Raw genomic sequence first — 14,992 nt, forward strand, 5'->3', positions numbered from 1 at the left:
CCAGGCCGCCCCTAGAGCGCGGGCCGGTAGTCATGCCAGGCGGGCTCCTGTACACAGGCCGTCCAAAGGAGTATTACAACGGTAGCTGCCGCGTGGAACCACCACTGAGAATTTCAACTGTCAAAAAGGAGGCGTCAAACATGCCCACCACAAACTGAAAGTACAACATTTCAGGACAAAACCTTCTACACTAAATTCACCACAATAATACAAACTACTTCAAGCACAGATAAAGTGTAAATACATACCTAAAACTGTTACTATAATTCCGAATTTTGTTGTCAGTTTATCAACTTCGCTCAAGCGTCCGTGCAAAGCACACAGCACAGTTCAGTGCAAAGGTGTTTCCAATGTTACAAACATGCCAGAGCGACGTACACACACTGCACATGCAAAGTGAACACTATTATGGAACCCCCCTATATATGAACGTTATCATCGAACCGTACCAAATTAAAAGTAAACAGGGGGTTCTACGGATCGCAATATTGTCAACAAACCTAAGTCAAGTCTAAAAAATATCTTTAAAATACTCTCATTCTAAAGGGTATTTTAGGTAACCCATAAATCAACACGAACAACTTATAAATAATAATTTATTTTGATATTTTGAATTAAACAGTTTGACCTACGTAATTTGGACTCCCCCTTTTCATTAATGAAACGATCCACACACCTGCCACAATCTGCACATACCGTGCATTTTTGTCCATCGGTCATCCAATCTGCTTCTGTATTTTCTGCTAATTTGATTATCGTTATGTACACAAGTTGACGAAGTATTACTCTTACATATTTGCACACTGACAATCTTGCAAATCATTGTGTGAAAAAAACTTCAATTCTCATTCTATTTGTCCAGACTTAACTGCCGACAATCACGAGTCCTTGTTCCCAAGGCACAAACACCATGGAATACATGCACCGAATTCTTTTGGCAGAAAAACGCCCCCTGCTAGGAAGGGGATTTTAATTTTGAGGTTTAAATTGGGGGGGGGGGGGGGTCATCAAGTAAATAAAACAACGGAGGGGAAACCAATGGAGGGCCTAGTTTATAGAAGTACAAACTTCCCTCATTCCACCCCCTAAACAATCAATAAAAACAATTATTCAAAAACAAAAATAGAATAATCTTCCAAAAGTTTCAAGAGGAATCTAAAAAAAACTATAAACGATTTATAAAAGGAAATATAAATTTCATCTGATTTCTTTTTGTTTTTCCCTTTTAATAATTTTCTTTATCTGTACCTTTTGAACGGGAAATGTTGGTATTTTTTATAGCTCAATGGTGTTCATCGACCGCCGATTCTCTAATCAAAAGAGGGCGCTATTTCAAGTTGTTGATGCAACAGCAACACACAATGATTTGTTTGCTGTTTCACTTGTGCATACAGAATTATTAAATAAAGTACTGGTGCAACAATATTCCAGTGACTTCATGCTTCAAGAATGTTAACCACCATTTTCTTTTTGCATTTTGCATTAACAGTGGTACATAAAAAAACAAGTATGCAATTTTAACTCAAGCCCCCCCCCAAAAAAAAAAAAGAGAGAAAAAAACAAGTTTTAATGAAGAACGTTCAATTTAATACAAATTAAAAAATTTAAACAAGTTTATTTTTAAGGCATAAAAGTGTATTAAAATTCCTGCTTGCCACCCACAGAGTTGTTTAAAAAGTTGTTTCATTGTTATTTTAGACTAAAATAAACTCTACCATTTTAGTTTTATGATTGTGTTTACAGTCCATTTCACTACCAATTGAAACCAACAAAAATGTTATGCATTAATACATTGACCAAAATGGTATGCATTAACACATTGACCAAGGTCGGGTATGTTTTGCGGACAAACCACCCATATAATATACTTTTTTTCAACAGAGAAATAAAAGTCACCATGGGCTGGCTCACTGGTACCCCTTGGCAGTGCCGTTTTATTTATCTATTTATATTTTGTGTTTATGCAGGTCAATAGATATAGTTTTTATAGAGTGGGACATGAAGGGGCAAAAACATAATGGGGGTGGGGCTAAATGATGTATCAAACCATTAATTTGAGGGGGGGCAAGGAGGAGGGGGTAAGGGTCCTGAGCAGACACTTAAGAGGTGTATGAATTGTATGGTCTCCTTAAATCTAAGATGGGCTCTCAACAAAGATGTCTTTTCCTGTACCATTAAGAATTACCCTTGCAGATTACAGCCATCCCCCACCCCAAAAAACAAATTCCGCCAAGGTGAAAGGCTTCAGTTTGTCTGGAAGTTCTCTTACTCTATTTCATTTCTCTAATTCACCGAATTTATTCCCCCTACAGAGTTAGGCTTTCTATACCAGTTGACTGTAGGGGCTGTTTAATCTATTGAGCATAAAAGGGATCTCTTTTTAAACTAACACACCGTAAGAACACAATAAAAATGGTCAAGAAGTCAGCAAAGCAGAGTAATGAAGAGGATCAATGAATAAGATGATGAAACAGACGCAGACAAATATAGACTCCGGGTGAAAGTATTTAGAGGTTAATGATAGCGGGGTGGGGGGGGGGGGGACTGACTCTATTGGGGAGTTAGAGGCAGTTTAATAAGGGGGGAACAAATAAAAGAGAGGAATTTGAAGAAATAGGATGGGCACTGGTTCAGTTGTAAGGTTTAGTATAGGTTTGTATGCTCCTGGTTAGTGGTAAAGGGTTTTGATTGCACTGATGCTGGTTAATAATTGGAGGAGGGGAGGGGTGTATCATGCACTGCACATCATGTCTCATTCTATTTAAATACCAAAGGAATTGAGGCACAAGCCATTACAACCCACACATTACATAACGAAAGAGCCACATGGCCCAGGATCTTGGACCGCATGTTTATACTCAACTCAATGGAAACAAACACCTTGCAGTTTATAAAAATATAAATAATTGCTGGATTTTTATAAAACTTTTGAAAATCAAAGGAAAGAGTGCAAATCCCAGAAACACATACACTATTAAAGTGCTTGATTTGTATTAATTTGTTTTGATTTGTAACAGTAATGAATGTCTGAGCCTGAAATGTACAGTGTCACTTTTTATGGGACACTAGAAGGGATAGATAACCACTAAAAATAGTTGTAAAGTTGTTCTTACCACTCCAGCATAGATTGAGCGTGATTTGTTGATTTTGGGTATCAATCCGGGTTTTATCTTTTGCATCAACCTGTCAAAGATATAAAGGAAACAGAATTGGCTGACCATGCATTTTTATCTCCTCTCCTCTTGCACTTAACTTTAAGAATATCCCAGAGAATAACTTTTACCTAACCTTTTAAGGGCAGTGGACACTATTGGTAATTACTCAAAATAATTATTAGCATAAAACCTTTCTTGGTGACAAGTAATGGGGAGAGGTTGGTGGTATAAAACATTGTGAGAAACAGCTCCCTCTGAAGTGCCACAGTTTTGGAGAAAGAAGTAATTTTCCACGAATTTGATTTCAAGACCTCAAGATTAGAACTTGAGGTCTCGAAATCAACCATCTAAACGCACACAACTTCGTGTGACAAGGGTGTTTTCTTCTTTCATTATTATCTCACAACTTTGATGACCGATTGAGCTCAAATTTTCACAGGTTTATTATTTTATGCATATGTTGAGATACACCAACTGTGAAGGCTAGTCTTTAACAATTACCAATAGTGTCCACTGCCTTTAAGAACTCCTTTGAAAAACTCCAACCTGATTACAGTACCTGACACATATGCATTCAATCAGTTACAGGAGGCTTTACAGACTGTAATATAGAAGGCTACAGGGTGACCCATCCAGTCACTCAGGGCCCCAGACACTCTGTGTAGGTTGGGATCAGTGGCACCATTGCCATAGCGACCAGCAAGCTTGATATGTCACTTTTGTAAGGCATGCCATAACAGTTGTTGTGACTGGTACTGAATTTGTAGATGACTGTTGTGTTGTATAAAACACACTTGACCTGTCTATGCAGTCCATCATTTATCACTTTTTGGGGGGTCATTCATCCATAAAGGAAAATATCAAAAGAAATATCAGAGTTTTAGGTATTATACAGGATTGCTAGAGCTGACAAAATAGTCGTAGAAAGTCCTTGTGTTTTGTGTGACCAACCAACTCATGAATCAAAAAACCTGTAAAAAATTTGAGCTTAATCGGTTGAGTGAGTCAGGAGAAAGTAGTGCAAAACCATGCACAATATTCAGCTTATAAACACATTTTAAGTTATAAATAACCGAAATCATTTTTTTAAAAGGTTTACAATAGAGTTTTCTCAAAATGATTTAACTTGAGAGGGGAATCATTTTAACAGAAACAAAAGGCTTCAGTAACTAAATCTTTCAGACTCAAATTAAACAATGATGTTTTTTATCGTTGCAAATTCTGTTTAATCCCTTTCACTGAAGTTTTTGCATGAAGCTATAATCATAGTTTTCAATGACGGAAAACATGTCAGTTTAAAAAGGATTGCAGTTAAAGGAGACTTACATGCACAGGAGAATTCCGTCCGTCATTGATTTACGGAAATCTTCACAATGAAACTTCCGCCCAGTAACTCTCTGCAATACAAAGAAAGAATTATCAATACCTTACATTTGAACAAAAACCACTAACTTTTTGCTATCACTTTGAATTATTTTGAGATTAGTGGGTAAAATGTGGTTGCATTCTGATTTAAAATGTTTAGTTTTTTGTTGCAGTTGTAATCTGCTATTAATAGGGTTGCAATAAGGATGATTTCTGAATATTAAATGTTCAACTCATTGTAATTTAACTACCGACAATTCAGCTGTCAGAATAACAGTCAAATATTTGTGTTATTTAATGTAAGGCTCAACCATCTTGTCTGAACTGTCACATGGCTCAATATTTGTTTTCAGTCTGGCAGGGGTGATGGCTTTTTTCCCATGCATTCTCCCCATGCCCGAGAAGATTAAGAGAAAAACCTTAAGCCTATGGGCTTAGTCCAGAATCCTAACTCCTTTTAGCTGACTAGTCTTTGATCAATGAACTCAAGATTAGAAGGAAAGTGAATGCTAAAGCTCACCCTACTCATGGAGGAAGCAAATTAGCTCCTCCATGCCCTACCGAAGCACATGATGCTAGTTTTGTGTGATGCATGTCATAAAACCTATACAAAGATAATCAAAGGAGAATCCATTGTCCTTTGTATTATGTCTCCCAGTAAGATATGAGCTCTGTAAGTTAGAGTCCAGTAACAATCAAGGAAGTTAGAGGAATGCTTTTTTCACTTAGGTGCCTAGAACAAGTCACACTACTTTTGCTGATAGAGCCTTCTCAGTCTGTCGACCCAATCTCTGGAATGAACTTCCAAATCACATCAAAGACACAGCATCATTCCACACATTTAAGACACTTCTGAAAGCCCACTTTTAGGAGGCCCACCATAAACGACTTATTTAGTTCTTATGTGCCTCAGCACCTTTGAGCAAAACCTTTGGTTTACTTTAGGCACTTAATACATTTTCACTGATTTATAAATAATTTATTGTCGTTGTTGCCCATTTCAAAAATTACCACAGGCTTTCATTTAGACTGCAGTAAGCTATTGGATCCACCCTTTTATCTGGCTACTTTCCCTATATTCAAACACTTCTACAAATAATTTTAATTTGAGCACTCCAGACCTTCAAGTCAACCTGACTGCAAAAACAGCTGTGGGGGTTGGGTGGGAGAAAAGTTTTACAGAAAAGGGTTTGAGGTTAGAAATGAAATGGGTGTATGTGCAAATTGCAGACCCTGAAATCGTCTATTGAAGAACTGCCAAATACATGAAAGCCTTTATCTGTAAGCTATGAGCCCTTAATCCAAATCAGCTTATCATCAGTCAGCTTGAACGCATTGCATCAAAGGATTTTCTCCTTAATCCAAGTTATCTCTATTCTGTTTTCCTCCAGCTGTCCGTTCGGATTTATTAGTTTAGTGTGAAATTAGCCTTACGCCCAAATCCTCGTTGCAGCCAGGATTTGCCCTAAAACTGTTTCCGTGACTAGCCAGCAGGACCAGGGCCAAATTGCATAAAGCTGTTTAGCAGAAAAATCTGCTTAACAAAATTCTTTGCTAAGCAAAATGTTTGTGGGGCACCAGTCAAAACAATGTAAACTTCAGTAATTTTGGCTGGTAACCGGTTTATGCTAAGCAAAACTATTCTTTGCTTAGCTAGTTTTGTGCTTTATAAATTATATGCCAGGATTTTCCTCTTACATTTAAAACTTAAACTTTCTTCCTTTCCTTATCTTGATTAAGTTCTCTTTTCTAGGAATATCCTTGGCTCTGTTAAGTATCTCCAGTAAACAATTACAAAGGCCATAACAGTCTGTGAGGTCACACATTTGAAGAAGCAAGGAGTCTATTAATAGTTGTCTTAAAGGTGAGGATCACCACCAGGAAATCTGTCGTCTTTAAAAAAGTTTTGATGTTCACCAACAAACCAGAGCAACCATTGAGACAAACTTGTAACTAAGGATGTTAACTTGGTAAAAAATATGCCGATATGTAAAATAAAATGTTGAGTTCTGGAATGTCTTCTTGCAAGATCCTAGCCTGCTCTCTAAAGTAAAACTGTCAACAAACCAGGCCTGCAAGTCAGAACATGTTTTTGCATGCCTCAAAAACTTTTGGGGTGCAGTTCTGCTATCCAAAAAGTTTGGGGTGCCATCCCTGCTTGCAGAGACTGGACCATAGCAACTCTAGTAGAATGACAGGGGGAGATTGTTTTGAAATGTCTGAAATTATCAATTTCTAAAAGAAAAATGATTAACAGCACTGAAACATTCCATTTTCTGACCTTGATTTATAAATAACAGATTGGTATGCCAGCAACAATAGCTCTGCATTCCCTACCCTTATATTAACTGTAACCTTAGAAGAATCATAAACAGTGTTTCGAAATAATTTTCAGTAACTGCATAAATCATCTTTAAATCCACGATATCCAATGCTGCATGCCATTTCAATCTTAAGAGGAATGTGTCTTTTGTGATGGGGTTTGCTTGAGAGATTTACTTCTTCTCAAGGCTCAAGAGGGATAAGTCCAAGCTTATGTACATGCCATGGGTTTCATTTACTTCCTTCAAGTTGGTACAATAGTGTCAGAATAAATTTCAGGTTGAATAGTGTCAGAATAAATTTCAGGTTGATATGGGTCTTCATTACCAGAGTTTGCTTCATGTTCAAACACAAAGTAACTAGTATGAGAAAATAGATGGAAATTTACATCGGGGATAAAGAATAATATAATTTTGGCTTTACCCATGTGTATACCCAGTACTTTCCTGAGTTCTGTGAAAAAATCACAGGCATCGTATATGAGAAAGTTACAAACTTTTTAAATACAGGGTCTTCCAGAAATTCTTCGGGTCATAAAAGAGAGTTAGTTGTTTTGAGACTCTATTCCGCTTCTAATAATATGTGGAAATAAAGGCTCTAAAAAGGTTACAACACAAGAACTTTTCAACTATAACCAGACCAAGTTTTCAAGACCTTGGAACATTTTAAACAAATTGGGTCTCTAGACACACCTACAAAACTGCCAATTCAAGAGAAGCACTGACAAACGGTTAGTTTTAAAATAAATAAAAATTTCAAAAAAATATGGTTCTAATTTAGGGTTATAACTTGCCTATTTTTGAACCACTTCTTGTCTCTATTATGAACTAGCTCCCTAGCTGTCATATTGTATAAAACAATCCAACACTTTTAAAACATCACAAGGGAAACATCGCCTGGATATAAATAATTGTCGGAAAACTTTCAACCTTATTCTTCTCATAACCTAGTCAAAGTGAGCCTCTCTTATTACTTGTTGAGTTTCTGTTATGCATCCCTGAAAAAACCCCTTGTAAATACAAAATATTTTATTCCAGGCACGTACAGGTACACACAAATATTTTTACGAGTCTCCGACTTTGAAGCCATGCCCATCCCCTTAGATTTTGGGTGTCAGTTTCACATAGCAAAACTAGAAGGTCACTAAAATAATCATACCCAAGCAATGAACCCTGTGGGCACTGTGGGATTAACTTGTCAAACTTGTTTTCTGGGATCCGATAATTTATTGTTGTATTCTCAAATCTCAATATCATAAAAAATATATAAAAAATACTAAAAACATACACACACACACACAATTTGTTGGTGAGCAGATATTTTGAAAGCATATTTTGATTCCTGTCATGTGAATAACTCAAAGATAATATTTCCAAAGATATGCTTCGTTAATTTTATGAGCTTGTGGTAAACACTATGTATACATGCACAACCACTGAGAACGGATAGGGAAAAAAATGATATGATTTCATATGTTTGGTATTTGCAACTTTTATTTGTTGGATTTTTGTTTGGCGGACAAGTATGGAATGCAGCTACTTTTAATTTGACTGACCAAGCATGAAAGAACTAGTGCACCTATTTGTACACCAGTTCTATTGGTTTGTATGCCATTGCCGTTGGCAAACTCAAATATGCCAATTCAATAAACGAAAATGAAATTAAACCAGGAGACATGGATCTGTCCTCAGCTGTCTAGAGGATTCGACAAAGAATTTGTTTACTACTTGATCCAGTTTTGCAATTGAATGAAATTTAAATTGGACACAAATAGAGTGTGGCTAAATTCACCTCACTGAAATGGCCTGCTTTTATTTAATCTGTAAAATTTTTTTTTTTTTTGCTTTGAAGACCAGGGAATTCACACACAAAAACATTGTGTAGACCTATGCTGGTATAACTACATCAACCAGTTTAAAGCCATTGGACACTTTCGGTAAACATTGTTGTCCAAGGCCCACACTTATGAAATAACAAATCTGTGAAAATTAAGGCTCAATCGGTCATCGGAGTCGGGAGAAAATAACGGGAAAACCCACCCTTGTTTCCGCACGTTTCGCCGTGTCATGACATGTGTTTAAAATAAATCTGAAATTCTCGCTATCGAGAATTGATATTGTTTTAATGTTTTCTCAAAAAGTAAAGCATTTCATGGAATAATATTTCAAGGGAAGTCTTTCACCACTACCTTCTGTACCTTCTGTAAGTTATTTGTAAATCTGTGAACTTAAAAAAAATTCTGTATCGAAAGTGTATAGTGGCTTTAATAGAGCAGCATTGTTATGTATGTATAAAATTAAAAATTAGAATTACAAAATTAATTTCAAAGCATGCTACAAGCTAGCAAGCAATACTAGAATACTCTGGTTTGAAAACAAACTAAACATGCTTTATAGGACAAAGTTGTCAGCCAAAATGTACCATCTGCAGCTGGTGTCCTGTCCATTCTTGCTCAGTTAAGCAACATTTTCTGCTAAAGCAGTTCTGGTCAACAAAGTTTGTCAACCTGACAACTCCAACAGAAATTGTGAAACTATGGACACAAGAGTGCTCAATAACTGACCGTTCTTTCATTGGTATCCCTTTCAATTCATAGCACCAATGCATTCTAAAAGGTGTTACTTTGGACTGACCCCTGACCACATTTCATAAATCACTTAAAAACAATTAAGCAAAACTGCATTTACTTAGCACATGAAATCTTGCTTCTATTTGAAGCAGAACATTTGTTACCAGTCTTTATTCTTATGTAGTTTACTTTGTTACTGATTTCCTGTTCAATTCTCTGTGTAAGCACCCTTTTCTCTTTATCTTTTTTTAGAAGCAGTTTTATGAAGTTGAGCCCCGTTGAGAGTAGCTTGTCACAGAGCTAAGAAGGTGTGTTCAATGTGCAGAAAGACACACAGTTAAAAGCCAATGTAAAGGGGAGGGCCAAATTCTTGCCACTTGTGTGACTCAAGACAAATGCTGACTGAAGCAGTACTTCATTTCTGATCTTAAAGAGTTTACCAAGAGTAAAGAACATGTACTTCTAGGAAGCCAAGCAAACATCATAGGGAGTCAAGACTTTTGTTTTCATGAGAGGGTCAAAGAGGGAATTATAAGGGGTTCTCAAATCGTCCCAGGTATTGATTGTATTATCCACACCTTTTCTTCACATATTGATTAGTGCTTGCTTATTTTCTGTGGCTATCTGCATGCAACAAGTACCCTTGCATCTGTTTGCTGATATCATATAGGCATGGATGATTCGCCTATGTGTGGGTGTGTGTGTGTAGAAAATTCAACAGGTTCTTCAAATGCTCAGACTGTGAACTTCCTCGAGATTGGGTTTTTCATTTTTTTTTGCGGTTGAATCTTGAAATGCCATTAGCAAGACTAAGCCCTAAAGCAAGACCATAGAGCAAGGACTTCACTGAGCACTGGGAAATGTGCGTGTTGCCTCAGAATGTGTTTAGTCTGCAATAAATGCTTCCATGAAAAATATACATTCACTCAAACTCGCACAATCACAGTGAAAAGCTATTGCGTCTGGTAATATTTAAGTCTAATTTGCTCTACTTCAAGAAGTGGCAATGTTTTCTCGATTCTTACTTTTAAATGCTACTATACAAAAACTATTCCAACCTTTTTTGTAACATTAAAGACACTAGACACTATCGGTAATTGTCAAAGACCAGTCTTCTCACTTGGGGTATCTTAACTCGATAAATTTACAAATTGTGAAAATTTGAGTTCAGCAATTGGTTGTTAAAAAAATTCTTGTCACACGAAGTTGTGTGCTTTCAGATGCTTGATTTTGAGACCTCAAAATCTAATTCTGATCAATCTCGAAATCAAATTCGTGGAAAATTACTTCTTTCTCTAAAACTTTGTTATAATTCAGGGGGAGCTACCTAGCTCCCCATTACTCGTTACCAAGTGAGGTTTTATGCTAATAATTATTTTGAGTAATTACCAATAGTGTCCACTGCCTTTAAAGCCCAATTTTCCTTACTTTAAGAAGTGGAAATATTTTCTCAATTCTAATTTTCTTAAATTCTATTCAAAAACCATTCCAACTTTTTGTGGGGTCATGTAAAGTTGTACCTCCCATACCTTCATCATTGAAAAAGACAGACACCCCGGTCAGAATTTCTATTAACCTCCAGAAGAAATTCTTTCGTTCGATTTGCAGTGAAACATGACCATCGGGAGTCCAATTGCACACTGAGTTTGCAACCATGCACTTTCACCTCTGTTCCCACTATACAAATTGTATCTAGCATTGCTAGCAAATCGGGAGAATTCAATACAGGACAGTCCATACCATTAACAATAAACATGTTTACCTCTCCCACATTATTATAATCTCCACACAGTGGTTAGTGCAGGTTCTTCAGTTTAGAATTGATTGATCTCTTTCAATGGCTCACTGAGGAATTCATGGAGTTCCTTTGAAAAACATTTTCTTCTTTTAAGATGGTGTGAGAATGTACCATAATGGGGGAAGCATGCAGTTAGTGGCTGAGAAGGTTCACACATACTGAGTAACTAAGTAGGTTAATAGACCAACTGCTGTTCGGTCATATTATATTTCTTGCGTTCAAGTTGTTTCTGTTAATCTAATATTTCTGATTTCCCTTGCAAGGTCGCTCTCGAAATTCCTCACCTGAATTCTTTATGGGTCACTGTGAAATATATATTTTTAAAAATTTGGCTAGGAATGGAGAGAAGAAGAATTTTTACATATTTATTCTAAAACATATGATAGATTCCAAATGTGACTGTAAAAATTGCTCTTGAAATTCTACTGCATGGAATGTTTATGGGTCAATGTAAAATATTGTACATGCAGACGTTGTTTACTGGTTGCATACCACTCGCGACTGTAAATTCTATTGTGCCAAGTTGCAAGGCTCTTGATGTTGTCATAAATCAAAAAGTGGGCTTTTCCAGTTACTTTTCAAGTTATTTCATTTTTGTGTGAAAGATTTAGTGAGTTTTTACACAAATTAAGTCGTCTGTCATCTGGAACAATATTCCAAACAATTCATATCCTTGTCAAGGTTTAGTTATATTTCAAAGTTAACATTTCTGTCAAAAATAACCCACATTATTTAGTGATATAACCAGCGGATGTATGCTTCATTGAAAAAAGGCACCAGTAAATAATAAAATAATAATAACCTTTTGTACTGAAATATGTAAAGTCTGTGAGCCATCAGTTCAGACAGCCCCCAAACCCACCATAAAACCTTGAGAATATGAAAGCATATTGAATTATGGTAGGGGAGTAGCATATTTAAATAAAAAGTGTTGGAATGTATTGTTCACAAATAAAAAGCTATATAAGTACGATTAATGGCTAATGTCAGTGACTTTGACATAAATTACCTCCATGTTATGCCTATGAATAGGTGAAGGTTTATATCAAATTATCAACTGATGTTACAGTTTTACAATCGTTTGCTCTTTCTCCCCATGCATTTAAAGGAACACGTTGCCTTGGATCGGACGAGTTGGCCAAAACAAAAGCGTTTGTAACCGTTTTTTATATAATGCATACGGTTGGAAAGATGTTTTAAAAGTAGAATACAATGAGCCACACAAGTTTGCCTCGAAATTGCGTGGTTTTCCTTCTACTGTGCGAACTAACACGGTCGGCCATTTATGGGAGTCAAAATTTTGACCCCCATAAATGGCCGACGTGTTAGTCGACAAGGTAAAAGGAAAACCACGCAATTTTGAGGCATGTTTGTGTGGATCATTGTATTCTACTTTTACAACATCTTTCTACCCATATGCATTTTATAAAAAACGGTTACAAACGCTTTTCAAAGACCAACTCAACCGATCCAAGGCAATGTGTTCCTTTAAAGGTGTGTTAAACTATCCATTGCTTTAATTTATGTAATAAAATCCGCTATATTCCTATGAATTCCTGTGTGAATTAAGTACTGGTAAAGTTGAGGGTAGGCAAAAAATGAGTAGTCGTTTAGGAATGTTGTGTGGTGTTCATTAGCCAAGGTTTATTAGAGTTACAAAAATATGCATGATACCACTTGATGCCTTTACTAATTATTACAGTAACATTTTACAATATTGGGTCATTTGTAAAACTATTTTTTTTTTAACCAAATCTTTATTTAATTGTTATTTCCACAGAAGAATAACTTAAATGTTTTCCAACTTGAATATATTGTTAGTTTAAAGGATTTGGGTACTTTTTCAAAATGTCCACAGATTTACATTAAACTTACAGGGTTTGAAGATAATGATAGTGGAAAGCTTCCCTTCAAATATTACTAACTAAGGTTGTGTAGTTTTTGAGAAATGAGTAAAACAAGTCACAAAATAGTTTTGGTCTCATGAGACCAAAATTATTTTAGCATGTAAAATCCCCTTAACCAGTTATGATATTATACCAAAACCATGTAGTACTGGTTAATTTGTTTTTACATGCTAAAACTGAGACAAAAAGTATTACTTTTACTCATTAAAATTTCTAGGGAAGCTTTCTACTATCATAATCTTCAAACTGTGTAAGTTTAATGTATATCTGTGGACAATTGTGTTTTTTGTTAGGAAAAAGTACATATACCCTTTAAAAGATACCATGAATGATTTGTGTATGTAGACTGTTTGTACAGAACATGACTGTTCCGAAAACCTGGTTTTGATAACCTCTCATCAACTAAACGCTATGGTTATAGGATTAGGGTTGTGAGGAAAATACATTAGGGTACTTCAGAATATTGGGGTTTGTCAGAACATTGGGTGTTGAAAGTTCCGAAGCAGGTGTAACCGTTTTGTACCAGAGCTCAATTTCACTAGAGCTGCCTTTAAGCAGGCTACCCCAGAGGCCCAGCAAGTCTTCTGTACCCAATGTGGATTTGCCTTATTGGTGAAGAATTGTACTTTTTAGAAAATAATTTGCAAAAAATAGTTAAAGGCCTGATGTTTCGACCCTAGCAGAGTCTTTCTCTTTTAACCTTCGAGAAAGACTCTGCTAGGGTCGAAGTGTCAGGCCATTAACTATTTTTTGCGTTTATATACTCTCGCGGGTCCATTTGGTTGGTAAGTTGTTTGCAACAGCTAATTTTATTTTCTCTAGAAAATAATTTAACAGCTAATTTAAGATTACTTTCTGACTACAGGCAATTGTTTTACCCGTTCACTTGTTTACCTGTAGATTCGTGCTCTGCAAGGCCGAATGAAGCCTTATAAAACACCCATCAATATTCACACACAAAATTACTGAATGCACATTATATTTTCTACTTCTAGTTCTACCTCAATGTTTGAATTCACAGAGAAATAATAAAGTCACTATAATTTATTAATATAGACAAAGCTTTCACTGAATCTATATCGGGTTCTCAAAAGTGAAGACTCTACAAATAGAGTAAACCCTTCTGAGTTCTGTAAAAAAAATCGTAACTGAGTTTCTTGGTTTCTTAAAAATTGTATTTTCAAACTCCCTTGTCAAATCCCCTTAGTAACACTGTGTGCTAACTTTTCAGAAGACAAAACAAAATCGAGTTCCTGTCATATGCATAGTACTCGTATAGTATGCCAGTAAAACCCTTTTCATACTTCTATAAAATTGAAATAAACCCAAGAAATACCACCGTTCACGTTGACCTTCGTTCAAGTGAAAACTACGATGTTGCTAAAAAAGAAAATCGTGAACTAAAATTAAAAAGACCAACCCACCTCAATCCACCTGCGAGCCTCAGCCAAGGCATCTCCGAGCTGGATATTCTGCTCATTCTTAGAGTTGGTTTTACTTTGAGATTCCCACGAAACATCCATCTTCAAAACGTGCACTTATTATTCCACAAATCGTCACCATTGAAGGTCTCTGTGAACCAAGTCTGTGAAAAATCCACCGTCAAAATTTGCTTCTTACTATTGTGCCTTCTAGGGATTAACTTGTTGGAATGTACGGCGTGCTATGCGTGTCATTTCATTACACCGCGGGAGGCGTGCGTGTGGTGGTAGGCCACAGGTGAGAGGCGGGGTTTTCGCTCTTCACTTTTCACTACCAAAGAAAATGTCGTCTGCTTCTTTTTGTGTTGCCCTTGTTTGGCAGAGAGGTGCCACTGTGCAGATGTGATGTCACGGCCTATGAGTCACCTGATTGGCTGAATGCCGTGAATGGGGGT

The 14,992-nt window shown here is 36.4% G+C and overlaps 1 protein-coding gene across 7 annotated transcripts in view; it reads right to left on the reverse strand.

The window, feature by feature from the left end:
- Positions 1-14,903, reverse strand: part of LOC139936479 (uncharacterized) — a 74,670-nt gene extending 59,767 nt beyond the window's left edge. For 2 of the 7 annotated variants that reach the window (XM_071931300.1, XM_071931297.1), the window contains exons 1-3: positions 14,541-14,900; positions 4,482-4,552; positions 3,114-3,183 (exon numbers count right to left, since the gene is read on the reverse strand). In XM_071931300.1, coding sequence (XP_071787401.1) covers positions 3,114-3,183; positions 4,482-4,552; positions 14,541-14,639 — 240 coding nt within the window. In that variant the 5' untranslated portion in view covers positions 14,640-14,900. Of the gene's footprint in view, positions 1-3,113; positions 3,184-4,481; positions 4,553-14,540 lie in introns of all 7 variants that reach the window. The other 5 variants (XM_071931303.1, XM_071931301.1, XM_071931302.1 and 2 more) reach the window with 4 other exon arrangements.
- Between the last annotated feature and the right edge of the window lie 89 nt (positions 14,904-14,992).

This window comes from Asterias amurensis, chromosome 4 (genome assembly GCF_032118995.1).
Source record: "Asterias amurensis chromosome 4, ASM3211899v1".
Taxonomy (NCBI): Eukaryota; Metazoa; Echinodermata; class Asteroidea; order Forcipulatida; family Asteriidae; genus Asterias; species Asterias amurensis.